Source organism: Nicotiana tabacum, chromosome 13 (genome assembly GCF_000715075.1).
Source record: "Nicotiana tabacum cultivar K326 chromosome 13, ASM71507v2, whole genome shotgun sequence".
In the NCBI taxonomy this organism is placed as follows: domain Eukaryota; kingdom Viridiplantae; phylum Streptophyta; class Magnoliopsida; order Solanales; family Solanaceae; genus Nicotiana; species Nicotiana tabacum.
Genome location: NC_134092.1, coordinates 96,811,562 through 96,839,519, shown reverse-complemented (window position 1 = coordinate 96,839,519; position 27,958 = coordinate 96,811,562). Strand labels below are relative to the sequence as shown.

Sequence of the window (27,958 nt, the reverse complement as noted above, 5' to 3'; positions counted from 1 at the left end):
TTAATATGTCCACACATTGTCCGAATTTACTAAGTGTTACATAAATACCCTCAAATCCAAGTTTAGATATATTACTTACTTCGAACAAGCCGAATTCAATACTGAGTAAGCCAAACAATACACTAGAAATGCCATCCCACACGTAACAAGCTCCGAGCGACTCAAAAATAACCAAAAGTAACTCAAATACATCAAATAATGCCTAAGGAAATAATCCCAAATGATAAAGGTCGAATCTTTACACATTTACTCAAAGTCAACCAAAAAGCCAAATTCGGGCCCGTACCTCAAAACCCCAAAAACTCACAAAATCTGATAACTGATTCAATTACGAATTCAACCATACTAATTTCATCCAATTCCGACTCGGAATCATTGTTCAAAACTCAATTATTCTCTTTAGAAAAGTTTTTGATAACCCCCCTAATTCTCCAATTAAAAATGGATTAATTTACAAATGAAATACTGTAATCATGTTAAAATACCAAAAATGAGATTAGATACTTCCCCCATGAAAATACGAGAAGAACGCCGCGAAAATCACCTCAATCGAAGCTCTAGAACTCATAATTTGCTCAAAATACCAAAAGAACGCAACCTGTTGTTTGTCCACCGGCATTTCTGCTTTTGCGCCCAAAAAGTTGCACCTGCACATTTCCAGCCGTCATTTCCACTTTTGTGGACTATTTTTCGCACCTGCGGGGTCGCAGATGAGGACCCAGCTTCGCATCTGCGAAGCACCGGCACCCGTTATATTCCCCGACACTAAAATGAGCATAACTCCCTCATACGATATCTAAATTCAACGATTTTTTTGCTATGGCTCCGTAATTACGATATGGATCTAATGGTTAAATCAAAACAGAATTGGAGCTCATTTGCTTAATATGGTACCATTTATACTTGAAGAAACGACGTCAAAAGATAAAAAACAAGCGCAACACAATCCAAACCTATCTGAAACTCACCCGAGCCCCTCGGGACCTCGTCCGAACATACCAATAAGTCCCATAACATAACACAGACTTATTCGAGGCCTCAAATCATGCATAACAATATCAAACTATGAATCGTACCTCAAATCGAACTTAATAAACTTTTGAACTTTCAACTTTCAAAATTCGTGTCGAGCCATATTAAATTATTTCGGAATGAACTCAAATTTTGCACACAAGTCTCAAATGACATAACGAAACTATTTCAATTCCCGAAACTATAATCCGAACCCGATATCATCGAATTCAACTTCTGGACAAACTTATGAACATTCCAAGCCTTCAAATTGCCAACTTTCGCCAATTAGTGCTGAAACCTTCTAGTAACATCTAAATGCAAATATAGGCATACGCCCAAGTCCAAAATTATCACTCGGAACTAACAAAGCCATCAAAACTTCGATCCGGGATCAAATACATAAAAGTCAAACTTGGTTAACTCTTCCAACTTTAAGCTTCCTAGTTGAGAATCATTCTTCCAATTCAATCCCGAATCACCTGAAAACCAAAACCAATGATTCACACAAGTTATAATATATCATATGAAACTACTCAAGACTTTAAATAGCTGAACGGAATGGAAATGCTCAAAACGACCAGCTGGGTCGTTATAGTGTATTAGTAATGCTCGTATTAGTTATACTTGTATTAGTTATGCTGACATTAGTTATGTTGACATCTTTCTTATCCACTGTTTGATTTAATGTATTAAAGCATTGCACAATTTTTAAAAGAATTGTTTGTTTATAAAATACCCTCATAACCAGTACTTCACTTTATCTTTTAAAAAGAAACATATGTTGATGAATGTTTTTATATGAAAAAGGTTCAAAAAATATTATTTGATTTATCTACCTATATTATAGTATAAACTGAATATTTATTTATAAAAAAAATATATTAAGTATTTATTTATTTATTAGGGATATAATATATTTTTCACTTTCTTCGATTATTTCAAACTTGCATTAATATAATACACAAATAAGGTATTATTAATACACAAAGTTAATGCATGCATTATTTTATCTAATGCATCCTACCAAACGACCCTTTGGAGAGTTGACTTTGCCTTTGACCTTTATTCAAAAAATTTCAAAATTTACCCTTGGATGCAAATTTTCACTATCCTCTGTCTTAAACAAATTTTACAAATATAGAATTTCTAATCCAATTTGAATTTGTTATAAAAATTACTAGATATAATGCATTATATTTCACCTAAAATTTTTCTAGAAACTTCTTAATTTGTATAATGATGAAAAACAAAGTCAAGTTAAGCTTAATTGATTTGGTTGAGCTTTAGAAGAAAACGAAGATACCGAAAGGTTTTTATGTGAACTTTTTTTATTACCTGCCATCGAGATCTAGCACCCTCCATAGAGTAGACAAAATGTATTTGAATGCCTACACACTTACATCAATCAAACAAATATATAACACATGTTTTAATATGAACTTTTATCTGTTAATCATAATCAATTAATGCATATTTTCTTCTTATTTTTATCACTAACCTTAATAAAAATTCTAATGTAACTTGGTATAGATACTTGCTGGGTAGTTTTTTTCCCACATTAATTATGTAAAGGCCTTGCTCCCGTAAGAATTTGTGTTATATAAAATTAGTTAGCGAACATTTTGATTATAACAACACGTGATACCATATGACTTTTTTCAAAACTTGACAAGTGACATTATCCTGTTTCCTAGAGAAAAATTGGTTTAATTAGATGATTGACCAATTGTTGTTCCACAATTTCGATCAAGCACCACACATTTTTCATCAGAATGGTTTTTTATAAATAAGATTTGTATAAAAATAATCATTTCATTTAAGATAGCTTCTTGCCTAAAACTTTACACTTTGGACTTACAACTTGTTTGGATGGTTGTTACGTATCCTTTAATAATATCTCATATACTATTATAATGTATTATATTGTATTGTATCATATCGTTTCAATATATATAATATTTGGATATATTATATTGTTTGCCGTCATTTCATGATGTCATGCACTAATAATATGAACAATAAATTTGTAATATTATAAAGAAAAATAAGGTACGAGCATTATATAAAAAGGTAGGTAAATGATAAAATAAGATTATTTAATAATAAGAAAGGGTAAGATGAGAAAAAAAATAAGATAACAACAAATTTAACTATACGATACAATACGATAAAATTTAAGAATACAATAAAATCTAAATAAAAATATTATATTTAAAATAACAATACTATAAAATAATAAGCATCCAAACAAGTTGTTAATCTTTTAGTTACACTTGATTATTGCTTCCATGACAAAAATTCTTTGAATCTTTAGAGTAACCATTATTCGTTTCTAAAAAGTCGAGATGAACTTGACCCGAAATAGTCGGGCTGTAACGTCATTTCCCTCCCATTGTTAAACCCCTTTCTCTCTTCACTCTTATAAAACCGCTAAAACCATCCCAAACCCAAAGCCTTATCCCCTCATTCTCTCTCTCCTTTCCCAAATGCACTTCCACTTTTCCTTAGTATAACATTTTTCAAATTTCACCTCCAAATGGCTGGCATTTCCATACACTACTTACCTTTCAATTCCAAATTCACTCTCCCAATTCCCCGTCCATCAATTTCTCGGTCAATTAAGGCGTCGGTATCGTCGCAACCGCGGAAAACCAGAAGAAGAAAACAGACACAGCAGCAGCAGCAGCTGAAGACGGCGGAAGATGACGGTTCTATGGCATCCGGAACTGAAAAAGTGTTACGGCTTGTTTTTATGGAGGAATTGATGAAACGCGCTCGAAATGCTGATTCTAAAGGTGTATCTCAAGTGATTTATGATATGATTGCTGCTGGTCTCTCCCCTGGACCTCGTTCTTTCCATGGATTCGTTGTTTCTCATGTCCTTAACCGCGACAATGATGGCGCTGTAACTCCCTTTTCTATAAGCTTTCCTTTTTCTTTTCTGTTTTCATTGCTTGACGATATGTTTTATTTGATTCATACTCCATCCATCCCATTTTATGTGTCGTTGTTTAGACATTGAGTTTAAGAAAGAAAAAAAGCCAAATACATAGACATCCCATTAAACTTGACCCAATTTTTCATTTTGGCACTCTAACTCAATCTTGTTCCATTTTGGCCCTCCAACCCCATTTCTTATGTTTCACTTTGACACAAAAGCTGACTAGATTCAGAGTGTGAGTTGCCTCACCTGTAGGCGCGTGAGGGAGATTTTTTTGGGCAAATTTCCTTCTCCAACCCATTAAACTTGGCTCCATTTTTCATTTTGGCACTCTATATCAACTTTATTCCATTTTGGCCCTCCAACTCTATTTCTTATGTTTCATTTTAACACGAAAGCTGATTAGTCACATAGTATGAATTGGCTCACATGGTAGGCGCGTGAGGCAGATTGTTTATGGCGAAATTCCTTCTCCAATAGTAAGAAAATAACTGTTGGCCCCATTTTTAATCTCCCAACTTCCTTCCCCCATATTTCATCTTCATTATTTCCTTCCCCATTTACTGTTTATATGAAAACCGACCTATTTCAGTCGGTTTCTTAAAAAATAAATTTTGCGGGACACTAAAAGAGTTTCCTGCATTTTTGTGCCAAAAAAAAACGACGGAAGTTGGTCGGTTTCGTAAAAAAAATTAAAAAATAAAATATTTTGAAATAAATTTTATATTTTGTGAAACGTGTGTGCATGCATACCCTGAAATACCCACAAATTTTATAAACTTCCGAACCGCTAAATTTTCGAAACTACGAATTTTCGAACCCATAATGGAACAAGGTTGAGATAGAGTGCCAAAATGAAACATAAGAAATAGAGTTGGAGGGCCAAAATGGAACAAGGTTGAGATAGAGTGCCAAAATGAAAAATGGAGCCAAGTTCAATGGGTTGTCTATGTATTTGGCCAAGCAAGTATGTATATGCACTGCATTTTTACTTCGGATAAAAGTTTTTGTGTTAAAATGAAACATAAGAAATGGGATTGGAGGGCCAAAATGGAATAAGATTGAGTTAGAGTGCCAAAATGAAAAATTGGGCCAAGTTTAATGGGCTATCTATGTATTTGGCCAAGAAAAAAAGATCACCATAAACATTTAATGGTAAGTTGGGAATTTAAAGTCAAAATGTTTCTTAATATGGAAATGTTATTAGCCTCGTGATAGTTTCAAGACAGATAAGCTCGCACTGGCATATGATCATGTTTTACTTGGTTTCCCTTTTCTTCTGCTTTTTCCAATTAGTCGGTATGTCTTCACCCCATGTCTGATTTATTATTTAAGCTTGATTGTCATCCTTGTCTAGGAATTAAGCCCCCCTTTTTATGGTATGTCCTCTAACCGTGAGCTCTTCTGCAAGTAAATTAAGTGTCTGTTGCTTGTACGAGCTGCTTGTGTATTAAATATTTTATGCCAACTGTATTTCATGAAAGCCAATATTGCTGAATCTGGCCATACAAATTTTTGTGACATAAGAAAATGAATTTGGACACCCTAAATGATTGGGTAAACCATGGGATTGAACTCATCTGATATCAAGCAATGACAGATGCATGCTCTTAGAAGGGAGTTGAGTGAAGGTCTTCGGCCTCTACATGAAACATTTTTGGCATTGGTTCGTTTGTTTGGTGCCAAGGGTCTTGCTACGAGAGGCTTAGAAATTCTTGCAGCAATGGAGAAACTGAAATATGACATTCGCCAAGCTTGGCTGGTTCTTGTTGGTATAGTGAAAACAAGCCCCTAGTTTGATTTGTGCTGTAATTTGATGTATATTCTCCATAAGACTATTCTCTTGTTGAGTTTTAAGTTTGTCTTTTCCTTGGAGCAGAGGAGCTTGTACGGAGTAATCATCTAGAAGATGCCAACAAAGTGTTTCTCAAGGGTGCTGAGGGTGGACTCAGAGCAACTGACGAGATCTATGATCTCCTAATAGAACAAGATTGTAAAGTAGGAGATCACTCAAATGCCTTAACTATTGCCTATGAAATGGAGGCTGCTGGTAGAATGGCCTCTACCTTCCATTTCAATTGTCTTTTGAGCGTACAGGTACTTCAGTATATCTATGATTTTTGTCGGATAAGAAGCTTAAATTTCAACATATTGAAAAAAGAAAATCCTACTAGAAATGTTATTGAGGAGAATTTTCATTAATTGCAAAAAAGGCTGAAGCATCTCTAAGATGTAACTTTTCTATTTCTTTTTTATGATGATAAAATCCTATAGCAACACATTCTGTACTGTTGCGATCTTTTATATAAATTTAAGTTGCAAAGCATATTCTGAGGTTAGTCGAGCTTGAAGCTTAAAGAAGAGTATGGATTCTGGAGATTGATGGTCATATATAATTTCTTTAGATTCTGTCATTACCAGAAAAATATATTATAGTGCACGTATTCATGTCATAGCAGCCATATCAAATGTAGTTTTGCCGGCATTCTCATGGCTGGTGAAACTTCAACTGGGTGGGATCTTTAAGAAGTTGCAGAATGTGTAGTATATGTGGAAATCTCTAGGTTTATATATTTGAGTTAAGCAAGTTAATGGGGGTGATTTGCATAAGTTAGCTGACAATTTTTTACGACCTATGTTCTCCTTCTTGTTTCAAGATTAGTGGAGCTTCTTTCTATTGTTTTGTTTCTATTTAGATGATCTTTAAATTTTTCATCGTTTTTACAACCTATTGAAAGAATTTTAAAACAAAAAAGAGATAAACCAGTCACATAGGAAGTCTTTGATTAATTTTAGTTACAGCAATAGTGGACTTGTTAAATTATTAGGTTTTTCTAATTCTTTTCTTGCCAGGCTACCTGTGGGATACCTGAAATTGCTTTTGCGACATTTGAGAACATGGAGTATGGTGAAGGTCTGTAGCTTCTTTCCCTTGTCAAGCTTGTGGTTGACCCACTTTGATTCCTCCATTTGTGGTTGAGCTAAATCCTCTCGGTATTTGCTTGGGTTGTGATATTGGCCAGAAAGTATGGTTAATTTGTCATATTTAGGATCAAGAAGTGCATAAATGTTCTTAGCATACATCTGAAGTTTCGTAACCTTAAATCATGCAAAGATTTTCATTCCACGTGACTAAAAGGAGGCCACTTTGAATTGGAGATTGAGTAATAGTACCTTTGTTCTTTCTGAACGGAGTATATAGCAATGGACTGGTGGATTGGCTAGTTTTGGGTTGTAAACAAGAAACATGTAACTAGGGATAGAAGATTGGGTGTCGTTCCTAGAAAATCATATGTTTTTGTAATGTTTTCTATTTTTTGGTATTCTTCTTGTATACAGGCCTTTTTTGCCCTTCATTAATAAATTTTTACTTTATCAAAAGAAAACATTGGCTAGGGTAGAGTCTTCTAGTTGTTAAAGTGGATATTTTGACTATTGAACTCCTTGACTTCTCTCTTGTTGGCTATAATAAGGTCTCGTTTGGTAGTACAGTATAGTTCGGAAAAGTATTTCTTCGACTAGTGCTTCCATATAAGTACTTTTTAAAGTTTAAAATTAAGCACTTCATTCAATACTTGGTATGGTTATTTTATATATTACTTCCATTGTCTCGTATATGAAATTATAATCAAATAAAAATTCCACTCTTTGGATTTGGCGGCGCACAAACTGTCTTGTTGCCTATAATTTTAAGATTAAAAGTGACTTGAAAAGGTGCATTTTGACCAAAAAATCTACAAACTAGAAATGCTATTTAAACAATTGCAAAGCACAATAAAAATGCATTTCATGCTAAAACACTGATTAGCTTGAGAACAAATGCAACAAGTAGTGTTGACGTTTTATAGGTTAAATGAGATACAATATCAAGTTTTCTGCCATATGGATGAAGTATAGTCTAAATGATGCCAGATGAAGTTAGGGTACCAAAGGCATTTATGAAGGCTTTCACCACCACAAGCATGATAAATTTTTGAAGTAGCATTGTTCTGGACTTCTGGTTTTAAGATCTTGATAACTGAAGAATGGTGGGAAAGCTGAATTAAAAAAAATGGCAGGAAAGCTGATATGAAAAATATAGTGCTTCACCTAAAAGAAGCTATTTTTCATTCTCACATCTTAGATACTTGGTAGACAAAACATCCTTGCAGTTTTATTCCTTTGTTTATTGATGGATACCTGGTCAAAGTACTTCCGTTTAATTTCAAGAAACATCACATATTGAAGTAGGGTATCAAATTGTTGCAGTAGCTACTTGCTCTTGTCCATCCCTGATTATTGAATTTGATGTGATGTGTTGAATGGTAATGTTGCATCCCGACAGTGAAACAAAATGATATCAATCAATCAACTACCCCTCGATCCCAATTTAATTAGAGTCAACTATATGAATTCTATATATCTAGTTCGCTCTATTGAGGTTCATTTCTCTCAATACTAAGGGTGTGTTTGGTATGACGGAAAACATTTTCCGGAAAATGTTTTCCAATTTTTTCATGTTTGGTTGGCTTAAATGTTTTGAAAAATATTTTTCTCGTGAACTCATTTTCCTCCAATTGGAAGAAAATGTTTTCCCTGTCAAGAGAAGGGAAAACATTATACAAAACTCTTTTTCAACCTTCTCTACCTTATTCCACATCCCCACCCCCACTCCCACCCCTCCCTCCCCCACCCCACCCCACCCCACCCTAAATAAAAATAACAAAAAAAAGTACTTTCTTTTCATGATGTAGAAAAAGTATTTTCTTTCATTTCAACAAAATGAGTATTTTTTTTCTTGATGTAAAAAAGTATTTTCTTTCGTTTCAACAAAAAAAGTATGTTCTTTTCATGACACAGAAAAAGTATTTTTTTCATTTCAACAAAATGAGTATTTTCTTTTCATGATGTAGAAAAAATATTTTCTTTTATTTCAATAAAATGATTACTTTATTTTCATGTTGTAGAACGAGTACTTTCTTTTTCAACAAAAAAGAGTATTTCTTTTTAGTTATGGAGCATAAATTTCAACGTTATTTTGCGTAAAAAGTAAAGCAACACATTAGTTCCTTTGGGTTTGTGTGAATTTTTAGAAGAATAATTAAATTGTTGAAGAAAATAGAGTTCTAAAATTATTGGGTATTTGGGGAGGGGGGGGGGGGGAAACACGGAAACTTGGGGGAAGGGGGTGAGGAGAGTAGCATAAAAAAATATTTTTCAAAAAGAATATTTTTTACACCAAACACTAGAAAATATTTTTCGGAAAAAGTTTTCCACTCACCAACCAAACAAGGGAAAATAAGTGATAAAACCACTCATTTTCCATGAAAACATTTTCTAGGAAAACATTTTTCGTGGAAAACATTTTCCTTCGTACCAAACACACCCTAAATTAGACAAATTAGGGGTTCTCTAAATTTCAAACGATCGCACTTATAACTACATAGATAACTAGTTTAAGATTGTACGTCTTTCGATATTGTTTTCTTATATGTGATTTTAGGTCTACCTTGTTCCTTTTTAACATCTTATGGACCAGCATTGTTAGAAACTTTCAAACTACTTTCTCTCATTTTATTTTCTATATCTACTACTCGTGCCCTCTGCCGGATTTGATCTCAATCTTTTATGATTGCACATCTTTTTAACATCTATATTTCTATGACATTCATCTTATGTATGTGGTGGACCTTCGAGGTCCAAAATTCCCTCTCATATAGCATTTAGCGGTCTCAAAGGGTCAACATACACTTCCATATTACATTTGTAGGTCTAACAGCCGTTCTATAGAACCTATTAGGCATTTTTATATCACGTAACTTCATTAGCATCCCTCAAATTCATCCATCCTATATTACTTTTATGTGTTACATCTTCATTTGTCATTCCATTCTCCTATAAGACTGATCTTAAATATCTAAACTGTCTTCATGTTGGCACCACAATCCCGTCTACTCTTACTTTACTTTCATACATTCTATGGGGTTGAACTTACATTGCCTATATTTGGTCTTACTTCTGCTTATCCTAAAACCATTATGTACTTCTCCATAGCTTCACTTTTTGGTCCACTAAGTCACTAATTTCATCAATAACATAATATTATTTGCAAGTAGCATGCCCCATGAAATCTCATCATGTTTATTATTGGTTAGCTCATCTTTAAATAGGTATCCTCTGCATGTCTTCCTCTATACTATACTATTGTGATTATGCATGCAAGCTTTGAGCCGAGGGTCTGTTGGAAACAACCTCTCTACCTGCACAAGGTAGGGGTAAGGCTGTGCTACACACTACCCTCCCCAGACCCCACTTGATTATACTAGGTATGTGTTGTTGTTGTTATCTTGAAATAGGTATCCAAGGCTGATGCCCGGTGTAAATCACAGTTTTTTTAAACAAAGAAAATCCTCTATATCTCCAGCTGTTTTCACTCTTGTGACCACTCCTCAGAGATATATGGAAACAAAAGGATTAGTTTGGTGGTAATTCATATCTTTTCAGCAGATTACCCTAGATCACATGAAATATATCTCTTAACTCCCATTAGAATATGAAACCCACTCAAACCTTTAATTTCCTGGCCAAACTGAGCAATCAAAGTGGATAAAGGGAGCAAAGCAACATGTGATTAAGTTAGTGTAGCTCTAATTCGTATGCGGTGGTGGATTGATTCATGTTACAAAATTACTTCTTTTATTTTTAAGCTCCTTGTCGCCTCTTTTTTTTTAGAGCCGAATTGTTACAGTTCTCACATGTCGTATACCTTACTCTAAATTATGTTCTAAATTCTTATTATGCTCCATTTATTTGTCATGCATCTGCTTTTGAAGCACTTAAATCCAGATACTGTTTTAAAATTTCAAATGCTTTTCTTATTCATAAAAAAACTAGAAGCCAAGTTGCTATTGCATCAATTTTGTTATGCTGGAAAAATTTCTTTGTTGGTTTTGTTGTCTTCTTGGTAGTATTATTACTCGCGGAGTGATAACTGATAACAGCCAATATTTTGTTAAGTGAATAAGCTGATCATTAACTTTGTTTGGCAGATCATATGAAACCTGATACCGAGACATATAATTGGGTTATCCAAGCATATACAAGGGCTGAGTCCTATGATAGGTGAGTTCTGAATCATATGTAATTTTATCTTCCCAAACATGCTATCAAAGTTAGCTGAAACCTGAAGTGATTCAAGCTGTCGAATTAAGTATATACAGACCTCCTGATGATCTGGGTTTATGTTTCTATAGCTAAAGAGCTTGATTGATTTTTCAACTTCTGTCCAAACTTACTCATAAACATGTCGTTAACAGGCATATAGCAGTTACCATTTGTTTGAGTGCCTTGGAATCTGCTGATAATTGTCAGCTAAATTGACTATAATCTTGGAGTTATGGTTAGGGGTGTTAAATGAATCTGCCAATAACTGTCAGCTAAACTGACTATAATCTTGGAGTTATAATTAGGAGTGTCAAATGAATGGGTGGGATCAAGATTGGACAGGTTAAACAGAAGGCAATGGCATACTTTAAACCATTCGATGTTTGTTCATAGCAGTGTAAGTTGGGTCAAATCAATTTTGTGTAGTGGGTAATAACCCAACTTATCCAACTCAAGGCCACTTCTCAAATAATTTCTTGTTGCAGCTGGGACAAAAATTTTCTGTCCACTAATTTCATTTTTTTTTTAGTTTTTTAGTTAGAGAGTTGAGTAACTTATTGAGTTCTATTGGCTAAACCTTATATTCTTTTCCAATTTTAGCCCACAACTTTGATGGCTCAATTCATGCTCAACCCATTATGATCCGTCCTTTATTTATTAATCACCAACCTGTCAAACTTCAGACGGGTTACATAAATTTTGGCTAATGACACTCTTAGTCATAGTTTGGAACTCTATTGCTCCCTTTGTTTTATTTTATGTGTCTTAGTTTGACTGGACATGCAGTTTAAGAATGCAAAGAAGACTTTTGAATCTTGTGTTCTTAAACTAAATGTGTATAACATACCAAAAATACTCTTTGACTCTTGTGGTCTCAAACATTGCCATGTCATTCCTATAAGGGAGTGTCATTAAGGGTATTATTGGAATGTTGGAATAAAGAACGTACTAAATATAGAAATGTGGCATGGTTTTTGAAATAAACTATAAGTAAAGTTAAGACACATAAATTGAAACGGAGAATAGCATGTCTCTTAAATTTGTGACTTTATCTGTGCATTGGCTTCAGTAGTCCACAGTTGATTGAAGTGTTGTGCACCTTTCTGATAAGTCTTTCATGTGAATTATGGTTGAGAAAGTTAAAAATTTATTATCTTCTTTGTACTAATCATACAATCTTTACCGAAGCTTTTTGTCTGACTGTTAGAGTGCAGGATGTTGCTGAGCTACTCGGGATGATGGTTGAGGACCATAAACGTGTGCAACCTAACGTGAAAACCTATGCGTACGAAACTTTCTTTTTATTCTATCTTCAATAAGTTTTCTATAGCATAGACATTTCTCTGTTTTTAGAAAGTAATATTTAGATTATTCACCTCGAAATGTCTCAATTTCCCTGCTGCGGCAAGGCTATGGTATGAGCCAATACGCCTGGGTCACATTTTGTATACGGTCAAAACCGATTAGTCCGTCGTACGGACTGGTCGGTATGATAATACTTTGATCGAAGGGCGGCTTCGTAATACCAGGTCGAGGTCCGAAGTCAGGTCATCAAGCTTCGAGTTCTAGGACCAATCAATGACAAGCTCGGTATCATTATCGAGCTCGTATCCAAATCGAACTACGGGGCGAGGCGAAATTATCGAGCCTAAGATGCATAGACCGACCGACACCGACCCCGAATCAATACTAGACTCCGAGTCAGAATCGAGCTCGAGTCAAGATCGAGAGCTCGAGTCAATATCGAGCTCACAGACAAGAGCCGTTGCAACCATACTAGGAGAGAGAATCCTGACAGGAATTAGGGAAAAACTAGTTCTTCATGGGTTCCCCACTATATATTTTTTATTATATCTAAAGTAGGATCCCTCCACTATAAAGTGGATGATTGTTGTTTCTGTGAGGGGACATTCAGACATTGTAACAAAAGATTATTCCTTATATTGAAAGATCAATCCTTTGAGCTCTCTTACTTCATCTTATCTGGTTCATTTATTTCCTCTTTTCAACAGTTTTTATCTTTCGTTCTTATAGTCAAGATTGGATATTTCTGTCTCTTTACGATTTGTATCAAGCTATACCACATACCCTTAGAATTACGTACAAATTCAACTCTATCTGATTTTTCGGGTAAACACATTTCTTGAATCCTTTTTTCTCTAGCTTGTCCCTCTTTCATGACAAGCCCAAAGTTTGATCCAGGGGAATCAGTTTTACTGATAACTTGGTGCAGCTTTTCTAATTAAGAAAATATACTTTCTTCTTGGAAACTCTCTTTAATTGGGTGGAAATTTATACTCTGAGCCTTCTTGTCAACAAAGTTTTATTCCTAAGGTAGAAATTGAAAATAAATAGCATGAGCCTTTTAAGTAAGGAGTAGTACTTTGTTCTTTCTCTGTACTCTGTTTAGTTGTTTCTAGAGTTCACAGCCAACCTTTTTGGTTAGCCAACTGCAGGGGTGGAAGCAAGGACGAGGCGTTGTATTAATTAGTACATTGTTATGCACCCACACACAGTCTTGTGTAAAAGTTGTCTTTTCTTTTTTCTCTCCAAAAAATGATTCATGTGATGACTCTTCATGTACCTTTTTCAGTTTGTTGGTTGAATGCTTTACCAAGTATTGTGTGGTACGTGAAGCTATCAGACATTTCCGTGGTCTAAAGAACTTTGAAGGTGGAATACAAGTGCTTTATAATGATGGAAAGTATGGGGACCCACTTTCATTGTATCTTCGTGCTCTATGTAGGGAAGGTATGCATATATAAATACCAAGGACATTTCGAACTTGCTATATTTAGGATATAGTGGCTGTTGCCTGCCCCAAAAAGAGAACAGTTCTCTCTGGTACTTCTTTGATTGATTAGTTATTCGCCTCATGTCACCTATTACATGGCTTTGTTTCGAAGGATGGGGGTTATAACTTATAATGCTACTAAAATATACTGATCCTTCTATATTGGAAACTGAAATGACTAGCTAACTTATACTATTGTGGAACAAAACCATTAGAGACAGTAGAGATAATGAAAATCAGCTAGAATTAACTTTCCCAAAGGAAAGAAAAACATGTTACGAATATGCATTTCCGATTTTCTTTTGGTTTCTTTTGGGGGGGGGGGGGGATTCGTTCCGCAGCTCCGGTATTCACCACTGTTATTTTACAATCGAAGCAAAACGGGAAAATTGATACGGAATAGAGAAAATAAGAAAGAAAGATATATGCTTACTGATAATAGCTTTGTGATGTATATTTTGTTAGATGTAAGTTTAGTCCTTTCTTTTATGAGATGATTTGAGTTTATGCGAATTCTGAAAGTGAAGTTAACCTTTATGTGAATTCTGAAAGTGAAGTTAATATCTTATATTGAGGAAAAGGTGTTATATATATATATATATATATATATTGTTCTAGAGTGGTGCTGGTTTTAACGGTGCTTTAGTGGTGATTGGTTAACAAGAAAGATGATGAAGAATGAAGGGGGCATTTGGGGTGAAATATTGGCAGATAAGGTTTAATAAAGAGTTTCACTATACTTTGAGTTGGAGAAGACGTTGGCATAACCTTTAACACGCTCAATTGTGAAGATAACACACGCATGGTGCTAGGTAAGACTCGGGTGTGTCCAAGAGGCACCTCCGCCAAGTAGATGTTGGGATTTTAAGCTTGTGTAGCTTAAAGAAGGTGAATGAGAAATAGAGGGAAAATGAAATATTTGAGTTTCCCTTGGGAAAGGGACATTGTCCCATATCGGAAAAAGAAAAGGCTTTTGATGGGTATATATATAATTGCTCTTCTTCTAGCTCTTAAAGAGTTAAGAAAAAGACAAGCCTCGCGCCGTCGTCGTCGTCGCTCGCTCGGCTTCGGCTTCAGATCGATTGATTGATTAATCTTTTTGGACAAAATTCCTTTCAATTATTTAATTAATTAATTAAATAATTAACGAAAAATTCAATCCGGAATAACCCATGACCCGCGACCCGGAATAATTCAATCCGGAATAATTCGGTCAGGCCCGTTTTCTTTTCCGGATTATTTTAAATATATTTTTCCCGCAATATTTCAAACACCCCTTTCCAACAGCCATGGCTGTTTTTGAAAGGTTGCAAACCTTTTCAGAAACAATGCCAGCAACTCTATAAATAGAGTTTGAATCCCAGAATCTTTCCTTACGAAATTTTCTGAGCTTCTTCTTCTTCTTCTTCTGCACAATATTTTCCAATGTGTTTTACGGCCATTGAGTGGTTCGCAGTTCATCAGAGTTTTGGTACCAATACACTGGTGAGTTAAATCGTTCTATTCTGGGAGGATATATTCCAGCACCTCGGGTACTTGAGGGGAATAATTTCCTTAAGGACACACTGTGTATTCAGTGGGCTCGATTTATTCCTATACTATTTTTTTTGTTTTCCAGAATCTATTTCGTTAAACAAGTATTACTAACTTTCTGTTTTGTTTTTTCAGAAAGTTTAATTGTTTATTACAGCAATACAGAATAATAACAATCTTAAGGAAATTAGTTTTTTTTTTATATTCTGTATTTTGTTTGTGGAGATTAAAACCTGTATGGTTTTCTACTCCTTCTGAATTTTACTATTCTGATTTGAAGATATAAAAACTTCATCAGAGTATTGAAATTCGTAAAACGATTTGAAGAACATAAAAACTTCATCATTTTTCTGTAAAACAGTATATAAAAACTTCGGTTTTATTTATTATACATACTGTTTTTTTGTTAATAACAGTATTGTGTACTGTTCTGATTTTGCCATTAATTGAACTCTTCTGTTGTTTACAGTGAGAAATGGCAATTGATAACGGAAATTCTTCTGCGACTATTGCGGCAACGACGATAGCCTCGTCAAGCCGGACTGCTGTTCCACCGGCAGAGAAACCGGGGATATTTTCCGGAGCCAACTTCAAAGGATGGCAGCAAAGGGTGTTCTTCTGGCTTACCACACTTGGTATGCAGAAATTCACTAGTGAAGAACCTCTGATGCCTGCTGCGGACATGCCGGACAACGAGAAATTCATGATTGTTGAGGCGTGGAAGCAGGCGGATTTTCTTTGCAAAGGCTATATCTTAAGCACTTTAGAGGATGACTTGTACAATGTGTACAGTGCGATGAATACTTCGAAAGAATTATGGGACGCACTTGAGAAGAAGTACAAGACTGAAGATGTATGCTTGAAGAAGTTCGTGGTTGCCAAGTTTCTAGACTATAAAATGATAGACAGTAAAACTGTTGGAACCCAAGTTCAGGAGCTTCAACTTATTTTTCATGACCTTATTGCTGAAGGTATGGTCGTGAATGAAGCATTTCAAGTGGTTGCAATGATTGAAAAATTGCCTCATTCGTGGAGAGATTTCAAGAACTATCTTAAGCACAAGCGCAAAGAAATGAAGTTGGAAGATCTTGTGATTCGTCTCAAGATTGAGGAAGACAACAAAACAGCCGAGAAGAAGTCTCGTGGAAATTCAACGATCATGGGAGCTAATATCGTTGAGAAGACTGCTCCAAAAAGTAAGAAGAGAAAGAGGTCTTCTGGACAGACTAAGGAGCAGAACAAAAAGAAATTCAAGGGCAGCTGCTACAATTGTGGAAAAATCGGTCACAAAGCCCCTGATTGTCGTCTCCCGAAAAAGTATAAGAAGAAGGGACAGGCCAACATAGCGGAGAAGAATTATGACATTGATGATCTGTGTGCAATGCTTTCGGAATGCAACCTAGTTGAAAATCCGAAGGAGTGGTGGATTGACTCTGGAGCCACTCGACATGTTTGTGCTGTCAAGGAAGCATTTGCGACTTACTCTACTGCTGGTCCCGAAGAAGAGCTTTCCATGGGAAATACTGCAACAGCCAAGATTGAAGGTTATGGGAAGATATTCCTGAAGATGACTTCCGGCAAGGTGTTAACGCTCAACAACGTTCTTCATGTTCCTACTATTAGGAAGAATTTAGTTTCTACTTCTTTGCTTGTTAAGAACGGATTCAAATGTGTATTTGTTTCTGATAAAGTTGTTGTAAGCAAGAATGAAATGTATGTTGGAAAGGGCTACCTCACAGAGGGCCTCTTCAAACTAAATGTAATGGTTGTTGACAGTATGAATAAAATTGCAGCTTCTTCTTATTTATTGGAGTCAAATGATTTATGGCATATTCGTTTAGGACATGTCAATTACAAAATCTTGCGGAAGTTAATTAATTTAGAAGTGTTGCCTAAATTCGAGTGTAATAAATCAAAATGTCAAATATGTGTTGAGTCTAAGTTTGTAAAACATCCTTATAAGTCTATTGAAAGGAATTCAAATCCTTTAGACTTAATTCATACTGACATTTGTGATATGAAGTCGACACCATCTCGAGGTGGGAAAAAGTATTTTATTACTTTTATTGACGCCTGCACTCGATATTGTTATGTTTATTTGCTTAACAGTAAGGATGAAGCAATTGAAGCATTTAAGCAATACAAGAATGAAGCGGAGAATCAATTGAATAAAAAGATCAAAATGATTAGAAGTGATAGGGGTGGAGAATATGAATTTTCATTTGCAGAAATATGTTCGGAATATGGAATTATCCATCAAACTAGTGCACCTTACACACCTCAATCCAATGGAATTGCGGAAAAGAAAAATCGGACATTAAATGAAAAGATGAATTCTTTATTAATAAGTTCCGGATTACCGCAGAGTTTGTGGGGCGAAGCTATCCTTACAGCTAACCGAATACTCAACAGAGTACCCCACAGCAAAACACAATCTATTCCATATGAAAAATGGAAAGGAAGAAAACCCAACTTGAAATATTTCAAAGTGTGGGGGTGTCTAGCAAAGGTACAAGTTCCTTTACCTAAAAGGGTTAAAATCGGACCAAAAACTGTTGATTGCGTTTTCATTGGATATGCTACAAACAGTAAAGCATGTCGGTTTTTGGTTCATAAATCTGATAATCCCGAAATTCCCATTAATACGGTAATGGAATCAGATAATGCTGAATTCTTTGAAAGTATCTATCCGTATAAAACTGAATGTGAGTCGTTAAGTGAAAGACCTAAACGACCTCGGGAAGAACCAAAGGAAAATACTCCAAGTATAGAAGATCCAAGGCGTAGCAAACGTCAAAGAACATCTACTTCCTTTGGACCAGATTTTGTGACATTCTTGCTTGAAAATGAGCCTCAAACTTTTAAAGCAGCTATGTCATCTTCTGATTCAGCGTTTTGGAAAGAGGCAGTCAATAGTGAGATTCAATCAATTTTGGATAACCATACATGGGAATTGGTAGATCTTCCTCCAGGAAATAAGCCTTTAGGTTCGAAATGGATCTTTAAACGGAAAGTGAAAGCTGATGGCACTATTGACAAATATAAGGCAAGACTTGTTGTCAAAGGTTATAGACAAAAGGAAGGCCTTGATTACTTTGACACTTACTCGCCAATAACGAGGATAACATCTATTAGGGTGTTAGTGGCAATAGCGGCCGTGTATGGTCTTGAAATCCATCAAATGGATGTTAAAACAGCTTTCTTAAATGGAGAATTAAAGGAAGAGATTTACGTGGAACAACCTGAGGGTTTTGTGTTAATTGGTAAAGAAAAGAAAGTGTGCAAACTTGTTAAGTCACTTTATGGACTTAAACAAGCACCCAAACAATGGCATGCCAAGTTTGACCAAACAATGTTGGCAAGTGGGTTTAAAATCAACGAGTGCGACAAATGTGTTTACATTAAAAACACTCCAGGTCATGAAGTCATTGTTTGTTTATATGTTGATGACATGTTGATAATGAGCAAAAACATGGCAGATATAAATGCTACTAAGCGCATGTTGGCTAGCAAATTCGATATGAAAGACTTAGGAGTTGCTGATGTGATCTTAGGAATCAGAATTCACAAGACTCCACAAGGTCTAGCATTATCACAGTCTCACTACATTGAAAAGGTACTTGACAAGTTCAAGTATTTGGATTTCAAAATTGCCAAGACTCCAATTGACGTGAGTTATGCACTTCAAAAGAATGAAGGTGAAAGTGACTCACAATTGGATTATGCAAGAGTATTGGGAAGTTTGATGTATATCATGAATTGTACACGACCAGATATAGCATGTGCTATTAGTAAACTGAGTCGGTTTACAAGTAATCCCAATCACATACATTGGATGGCAATGAAACGAGTTTTGGGGTATCTCAAACATACCCAAAATTACGCTTTGCATTATAACAAATATCCCTCCGTGATCGAGGGATATAGTGATGCAAATTGGATCACTGGATCATCTGAAGTTAAATCCACGAGTGGATATGTTTTCACAATTGGGGGTGGAGCAGTGTCTTGGAAATCATCCAAACAAACGTGCATCGCCCGTTCTACAATGGAATCTGAATTCATAGCTTTAGATAAGGCCGGTGAAGAAGCTGAATGGCTCCGGAATTTCTTGGAAGATATTCCATTTTGGCCCAAACCTTTGGCACCTATTTGTATACATTGTGATAGTCAAGTGGCAATAGGTAGCGCAGGGAGCGTTATGGATAACGGAAAATCTCGTCATATACGACGGAGACACAATACCGTTAGACAACTACTCTCTAGTAGTGGTGTTATCACAATTGACTACATAAAGTCAAGAGATAACGTGTCGGATCCACTTATAAAAGGCCTATCTAGAGAGGCAGTTGAAAGATCATCAAAGGGAATGGGGTTAAGGTCTAGGACAAGTCATCATGACGGTAACTCTACCTAGCAGACTGGAGATCCCACGAGCTAGGTTCAAAGAGATCAAACAAAGTTATGAATGACGGTTCAACATTGTCAAATAACTCAACCCATTCTTGTGATGAAGACAATGTTCAGAAATCGAGGTAAAGCATTAAGGCTTTTTGATGAGTCAACAAAGCTTAAAGGTTTTTTAATGATTTGCTAAGTCTGGCAGGATATGACCAGATAGTGTGTCTATAGGATTACACGTTTAGAAATCACCTATGTGAGTGTGAAGTGTAAGCCGCTTCAAGGGAAATGAAAGTAAAGGCCCATTCTCTAAGCACTCATGAAACCAGGCGGTGTTCATGGCTGAAACGAACACAACCGTGAGAACCATAGATGGTTAAGGATTGATTGTGTGACTTATGTTGTCTAGGTATACAACAAAGCTCGACGGTTCAAAGATATCAAATCTACCGATTGACCGAGTATATCCGATATAAGTTCACTACGGAAAGTTCAAAGGGAAACCTACTTATTCAGATGCAATTAATTCTTGCATGTAAAACACACACGCGTACGTGCATTCCTTTAAATTATAGCCATTCCCCATTCATGTGGGGGATTGTTGGGATTTTAAGCTTGTGTAGCTTAAAGAAGGTGAATGAGAAATGGAGGGAAAATGAAATATTTGAGTTTCCCTTGGGAAAAGGACATTGTCCCATATCGGAGAAAGATAAGGCTTTTGATGGGTATATATATAATTGCTCTTCTTCTAGCTCTTAAAGAGTTAAGAAAAAGGCAAGCCTTGCGCCGCCGCCGTCGTCGCTCGCTCGGCTCGGCTTCGGCTTCGGATTCGGATTCGGATTTGGTCAATGATCGATTGATTGATTAATCTTTTTGGACAAAATTCCTTTCAATTATTTAATTAATTAATTAAATAATTAACGAAAAATTCAATCCGGAATAACCCATAACCCGCGACCCGGTTCGGTCAGGCCCGCTGGCCTAGACCCGTATTATTTTAAATATATTTTTCCCGCAATATTTCAAACACCCCTTTTCCAACAGCCATGGCTGTTTCTGAAAGGTTGCAAACCTTTTCAGAAACAATGCCAGCAACTCTATAAATAGAGTTTGAATCCCAGAATCTTTCCTTACGAAATTTTCTGAGCTTCTTCTTCTTCTTCTGCACAATATTTTCCAGTGTGTTTTACGGCCATTGAGTGGTTCGCAGTTCATCAGAGTTTTGGTACCAATACACTGGTGAGTTAAATCGTTCTATCTTGGGAGGATATATTCCAGCACCTCAGGTACTTGAGGGGAATAATTTCCTTAAGGACACACCGTGTATTCAGTGGGCTCGATTTATTCCTATACTGTTTTTTTTGTTTTCCAGAATCTATTTCGTTAAACAAGTATTACTAACTTTCTGTTTTGTTTTTTCAGAAAGTTTAATTGTTTATTACAGCAATACAGAATAATAACAGTAGAGGTGTCTAAATGGTCACTTGGAATTTTAAGGTGTATACCTGGCAGTTGGTACCATGTTTTAGGGGCTATCTATGAGTTTCGCCCTCATTTAATTGTCAAATAAGATATTATGCTTGTAATTTCTTTGAGGAGTCTTTTTAAGAGTATAAAAAAAGTTATGTTTTACTCCAGGGAGGATTGTTGAGTTGTTAGAAGCACTTGAAGCTATGGCTAAAGATAACCAGCCAATCCCACCAAGAGCAATGCTCCTGAGCAGAAAATATCGTACATTAGTAAGCTCATGGATTGAACCTTTGCAGGAAGAAGCTGAACTTGGATATGAGATTGATTACATAGCCAGGTAAGCATTTTTATTCACGTGGTAGATCATATATTGTTGCATACTTAATGATTTTGACACTATTTGCTCGCTTTCCTAATTGGTATTTGGGTAAAATGTTATGATGGAGGTATCAACTAATTATATGCCTAATACTCTATCTTTGCTTGCTCAACTGGGCAGTGATTAACTCGACAATCAGGAAAAAGAAAGTTGTTGTTGTAGCACCCTGGTGTCTATGTATGTGCTCCGTTGACACCTAACACTTTAAATTCATTATTAGGCTTTTCCCCCCTTTATGACTCTTAGCCTGCATTCAGCTTGCTCTGTTTGCTTGGAATTTTATCTACTGATTGAGCTAAGATTGATGATGCAATATCAAAGTGTGATGCCGAGATAATTAAGCCCCTCTATTGTATGATGATTTATGCTGAAGCGAGAGTATTATCCCTTTGGAATTTGCTGGTACTAAAGATGCGCATGATGCCAATATTAACATACTGATAAAAATTTTAATAGTTGAGAGAACTAACCTCTTTTATCCATTTTAGTGCAAATTAGACTCTGCATAATATCCGGGTTGGTCGAATACTCAAGGGAAGATTAATGGCCTCCAGTCTAAGTCATAATTTTTTTTTCCCTCCAGGTGCTCCTAACTCTGTGACATCTATTCTTTTCTGTTTTTACTTGATAAGCTTCTTTTCACAGTTCCTTATATATATTTAAAAAAAAGCTTCTTTTCACAGTTTTGAGCTGTCTGCCAGATTGTCGTCATGGTAATTGCACTGATAATATACTGCCTTGCCGTAATTTCCTGTTTGATGATGGGCTGTTTTCTCTAATTGTTTCTTTGTTTGATTATTCATTAGTGTTTTCCTAGGTTTATTGCGGTGATGTTCTGCTTCAATTTCCAGCTTATAATTTCCACTATAAGTTGTGATTTAGTTGGCCATAGCATTCAGGTATGTTGCTGAAGGTGGACTTACAGGTGACCGGAAACGATGGGTCCCAAGAAGGGGGAAAACTCCTTTAGATCCTGATGCCGAAGGATTTATATACTCCAATCCTAGGGAAACCTCTTTTAAACAAAGATGTCTCGAAGAGTGGAGGTTGCACCACAGGAAGCTTTTGAAAACCTTACACAATGAAGGACCTTCAATTCTGGGAAAGATTTCCGAGTCTGATTACATACGTCTTGTGGAGAGACTGAGGAAAATCATCAAAGGACCTGAACAGAATGCCTTGAAACCAAAAGCTGCTAGTAAAATGATTGTATCTGAATTAAAGGAAGAACTAGAAGCACAAGGTCTACCAACAGATGGAACCAGAAATGTGCTCTACCAACGAGTGCAGAAAGCGAGGAGAATAAATCGTTCTAGAGGCAGGCCACTTTGGGTTCCTCCAGTAGAGGAGGAAGAAGAAGAGGTAAATGTTATTCTAAGCGTGTGAACTGTAAATAGTTACATTAAGATACCACGCAAATTATTGTCGTTCCTCACGTCAGATATCTCTAAAAGCTATATCATATTGTGTTACTTTTCCAGGTTGATGAAGAGCTGGATGAGTTGATCTCACGTATAAAGTTGCATGAAGGAAATACAGAATTCTGGAAACGTCGCTTTCTTGGGGAGGGCTTAAATGAAAATCATGGCCAGCAGTCGGAAATAATAGACTTAGAACCTACTGATGTGGTAGATGATACTGATGATGCTGTTGATGATATTTCAAAAGAGGCTGAAGATGATGAGGCAGAAGATGATGAGGCACAAGATGAGGAGGAAGAAGTGGAGCAAACTGAAAGCCAGCCGGAAGTAGGTGACAGGAAGGACAAGGAAGTTGAAGCTGCAAAACCTCTTCAAATGATTGGTGTTCAATTGCTAAAAGATTCTGATCAAACAGCTAGCTCTTCAAGAAAATCCAGGAGAAGGATTTCTCGAGTAGCTGCAGTGGTATGACATTTTACGGTGTTTATCAATTGCTAATGATTTCTTATAGCATGTCCATAGAAAGAAAGGTCTTAAGATACAAGTAAATCATTTGGTTGTGATCTGCTCTCTCCATCTCATGTGGACTCAAACTGAATATCAACCATCATTTCTGTATCTTGCCATAGTATTTTAGTAAAACATTTGGAATGAAATGGGCCTGAATGGAGCGGGGCTGGATTCAAAGGATTTATCTAGCTGACCAAACTAGCTTGGGATTGAGATATTGTTGGTTGATTGATTTAGTTGATGTGCGCTCTCTCAATCCCAGTGGACTCTTTTTCCTATTTTCATATGAATATCCACGTTGCTTCTGGTTCTTCCCTTAAATTTCAATTCAGGACAAGGAAAGTTTAAAATGTCACTGAATTTCTGATGAGACCCAGTCCCTCGGCAAGCTTTTGCCCTGATTGGCGCTTTGCAATTTTCATTTAGTTTTTGAAGTATAAATCTTGACAAGAGTGGGTTGCTCTAGTGGTGAGCACCCTCCACTTCCAACCAAGAGGTTGTGAGTTCGAGTCACCCCAAGAGCAAGGTGGGGAGTTCTTGGAGGGAGGGAGCCGAGGGTCTATCGGAAACAGCCTCTCTACCCTAGGGTAGGGGTAAGGTCTGCGTACAAACTACCCTCTCCAGACCCCACTAGTGGGATTATACTGGGTTGTTGTTGTACTGTAGCTATGTGCTTCATTAATAATTTGTTTTATAGTTATCATTCAAAAATAGAAAAAAAAATAATTTGATGAGGAGGGAATATCATCTTGTTACTACTTCTATAGCTGTTAAGGGATTGACAAATATATCATGTTCTCCTCTTTCCTCTCCAAGTTCTGACTTTGCCTTTACTTTATGTATTTCTGCATGTTTTACCTTCATAGTTCGTACTTCAATCACATCTCCAATTCACCATTTTACGATACGTACTGTTTTATCTAGAACACACAGATGGTGTGCTTTAGGGAGGTAAAACTTCTTGTTTGAATCTGTTAACAGGAATAAGTCATCGCATGTGAAGTATTAAGAAGCTTGATTGCTTATACGATTATTTTTATGCTTCACATTTCATATTCTATAATATTATGTTCTAAATCATTAGGTTTATCAGTAGTTGTAAACTTTAACATTTGTAACTGAATCGTCAGAAACGACCAATCAGATCAGTAGGAATTGGAACACTTAAGCCTGTTGACAATTTGGTCCACTTACTTATCTTCTACCCTTTCGGTTGCATTAGTACATCTATATTAGTTTCACCGGCAAGTGTTTAGCATACATGCATAAGTGAAAATAGTCATCCAGGTCACAACCTTAGTTCTTCCTACAAATGGAGTAGGCTTTTCAAAGTAGAATTGATCCTTAAATTGACAAATTTCCACATACTTGTGGAAACTGCTTAGATTTTTAATATTGCGGTCCAAGAGCACGGATATTTGATTGATATGTCATTTCATATTTTTACAGGATGATGACGATGATGACTGGTTTCCACTGGACATTCAAGAAGCATTTGTGGAGATGAGGAAACGGAACATATTTGACGTATCAGATATGTATACAATCACTGATGCTTGGGGTTGGACATGGGAAAAAGAAATCAAGAATAAACCTCCTCAAAGATGGTCACAGGAGTGGGAAGTTGAATTGGGGATCAAAGTGATGACAAAGGTATGTTGTGACATCCTTTTTGATCTTCTCACCATTTTCAACACCATTATCTGAATGTTACATGCAGTCTTTCCTCAATCTACAAGTTATCAGTTGCTCAATAGTATGCTTGTAGGTTGAATTTCTATGTAAGAATATGCCATTACAGATTTTGGAGGGTTGGTGAAACTATGTATGTATATTTCATTTTTTATAACCGTGGTGTCACGGCTAGCTTACACACACCTCGACTAATTCCACATGATACCTGCTACCTCTCACCAGCAACAGGTACCAGGTAACTCTATCTACCAAGACTTGGATAGATTGGAAGAAATCACCTAGTGTTTTTGCCTCCGCTGAGATTTGAACCTGAGACCTCATGGTTCTCACCCTACTTCATTGACTGCTAGGCCACACCCTTGGGTGCCAGTGAAACTATGTATATTGTTAGACAAGTATAGCTTAACTTTCCCTTGCTTCTTTTGAGACTTAGTAATTAATAGCTTTTTGCTTGGTGATTCTTCGTAACTCTACGCTAATTGGTAATATTGCATTTCTCTCTCTCTCTCTCTCTCTCTCTCTCTCTCTAGAGAGAGAGAGAGAGAGAGAGAGAGAGAGAGTCTTTCGGGGCGGTAAATATGGATTAGAATTTGGTATGACCAGTGACCAACTTCTTGATGACTGGCTCTCATCCTTGGTTTAAGGAGGAGAAGAAATGAATCCGGCATTGAAGGTTTGGTTGAATAAGGTTTCATTTTTGCCAAACATTTTTCCTTCATAATCCAACATTAGGCTATTATGGAGGAATCGCCAGCAGCTAAGAATGCTAAAAACTCATCTTCATGTTCTTTGTTTCCTGTATCATTTTCTACCTGCTGCTGCTGTTGCATGTAATGAAGTCACCAGTCCAAGCCTTCGTAAAATCATAACTGGATCTTAATGCTGTTACAACTTTCTTGTTCTTCCTTCAGGAACTCTTGATTCTTCTTTCTAGCATTCTCATGTAACACTTGAGTTACAAATCTACAGTTATGATTTTCTAGATTTCTTACTTTAACATATTAAGTCTATCTGGATTCTGGAATGAAGATTCTCAATAAATCAATAAATTTCTAATGAATGAAGCTTAGGGTTTTGACGACTTTGTTTTCTAATGTTATTGTTCTATTTTGATAGTGAATTATGGCATCCTAGCAGAACTGGCGCTAAGCGTTTTCTATCCTAGTAGCTATTGAATTTTGCTTCGTGTATGGATGCATCTGTTTTCTACTTGTGAACTAAAATTATTTCTATCTCAGGTAATAGAATTGGGCGGGACACCAACAATTGGGGATTGCGCTGTGATATTGCGGGCTGCAGTACGAGCTCCTATGCCTTCTGCTTTCTTGAATATTTTGCAGACAACACATAGTCTTGGTTATGTATTTGGAAGGTAAGTTTGGTTCTACGCAATATAAATCCTTGTGTATGAACGATCTTTTTCTTGCTACTTGCATCAGACTTGCCACCAAACAAATAAACGATATAGCATCAGCAAAAAGAAGGTTTACACAGCATTGGCTAAACAAGTAGAGTTGTCTTTAGATATTCAAGCTGAGACTGTTTACTCTATATTGGTTCTCTTCCAGTAACTCTTTCTGCTTTGCTGTGTTTTTCCAAAATTTATCTTGTAGTTATCATGATCTTATCTAGAAGTTTAGCACATTGATTATATTGATTGTTGATCTTTACCCATTCATTGCAGCCCTTTGTATGATGAAATTATCACATTATGCCTTGATCTTGGGGAGCTTGATGCTGCAATTGCCATAGTGGCAGATTTAGAGACTAGCGGAATCAAGGTCCCGGATGAAACTCTTGATAGAGTTATTTCTGCCAGGCAGAGTAGTGATACTCCTGTTAACGGTTTGCAATAGAATCTGCATAGTGCAATTTTACTTGTAGGTTAGTAGGATTTAGAATAGCATAACATAAATGTTGTAGCATATAGAATCCAAAACAAACAAGCGCAGAATGGAGAGTTGTAAGCAGAAAAAGATCTGTTTTGTATACTTGAGTGTTGCTTCCAACCCCTGTCGTTGGTGTTTTAACAATCAGCAGGTTTACCTGGAGGTGTAAAAAGTTGAAGTTCAGATACTTGGTACTTGATTTGAAGTTGTTAATATGTACACAATTTTTCGAACGTTTTCAGCATAGTTGAAAATTTCGGGTAGTAGTTGGAGAGAAATTGATTAACTGGTTCGTTGTAAGAAGTGTATTTTATTCTTTAGCCCCATAAGATGCATGTTTAAGAAAAAGAAATCTTACAAGCGCACGGAAAAGGAAAAGTAAAGCATCATGCATGACGGAAACGTTTTGGTTATCTTTTTGATGAATTAGTGTACTTCAATCTCCTAAGAGATAGATTGTTATGAATCAAAATGACCAAAAGACTAAGGCTGAGGGCATATTTGGAAATTTAGCAAATTACATTTGAGACCCAGGTTAGATGGAGCATATACCTATATATACAATAGGAAACATTCTATTAGGAAAAACTATGAACTTGGTTTATTTTATTTTACTTAGTTTCTTAGAGGATAGATCTGGAACCTCCCTCTTCTCCCTTTTTCATTTCTTCTTCCTATGGAAGATTTGGTTACTTGTTTTAAGCATTTGTAATTATTTGAAGATGAACTCTTATATTTGTGTATGTGGTTCCCATAATCCATTTCAAT

The 27,958-nt window shown here is 36.1% G+C and overlaps 1 protein-coding gene across 1 annotated transcript; it reads left to right on the top strand.

Annotated features, from left to right (window-relative positions):
• The first annotated feature begins 3,394 nt into the window (after window positions 1-3,394).
• Window positions 3,395-27,468, top strand: LOC107814558 (uncharacterized). Its single transcript, XM_075228207.1, has 13 exons — window positions 3,395-3,919; window positions 5,556-5,727; window positions 5,835-6,052; window positions 6,809-6,869; window positions 10,984-11,056; window positions 12,306-12,383; window positions 13,692-13,849; window positions 21,465-21,633; window positions 22,575-23,037; window positions 23,157-23,561; window positions 25,056-25,259; window positions 26,540-26,673; window positions 26,986-27,468. The coding sequence occupies exons 1-13, from the start codon at window positions 3,551-3,553 to the stop codon at window positions 27,155-27,157; spliced, it is 2,676 nt and encodes an 891-aa protein (XP_075084308.1). The 5' UTR covers window positions 3,395-3,550; the 3' UTR covers window positions 27,158-27,468.
• The last annotated feature ends 490 nt before the right edge of the window (window positions 27,469-27,958 follow it).

What these genes read in the sequence shown, in the direction of transcription:
- LOC107814558 (XM_075228207.1), top strand. Translation starts at nt 3,551, where the DNA reads ATGGCTGGCATTTCCATACACTACTTACCTTTCAATTCCAAATTCACT. An exon ending in AGCTTGGCTGGTTCTTGTTG is followed by an intron (nt 5,728 to 5,834) that starts GTATAGTGAAAA and finishes TCCTTGGAGCAG; the next exon opens with AGGAGCTTGTACGGAGTAAT. An exon ending in GAGATTGATTACATAGCCAG is followed by an intron (nt 21,634 to 22,574) that starts GTAAGCATTTTT and finishes CATAGCATTCAG; the next exon opens with GTATGTTGCTGAAGGTGGAC.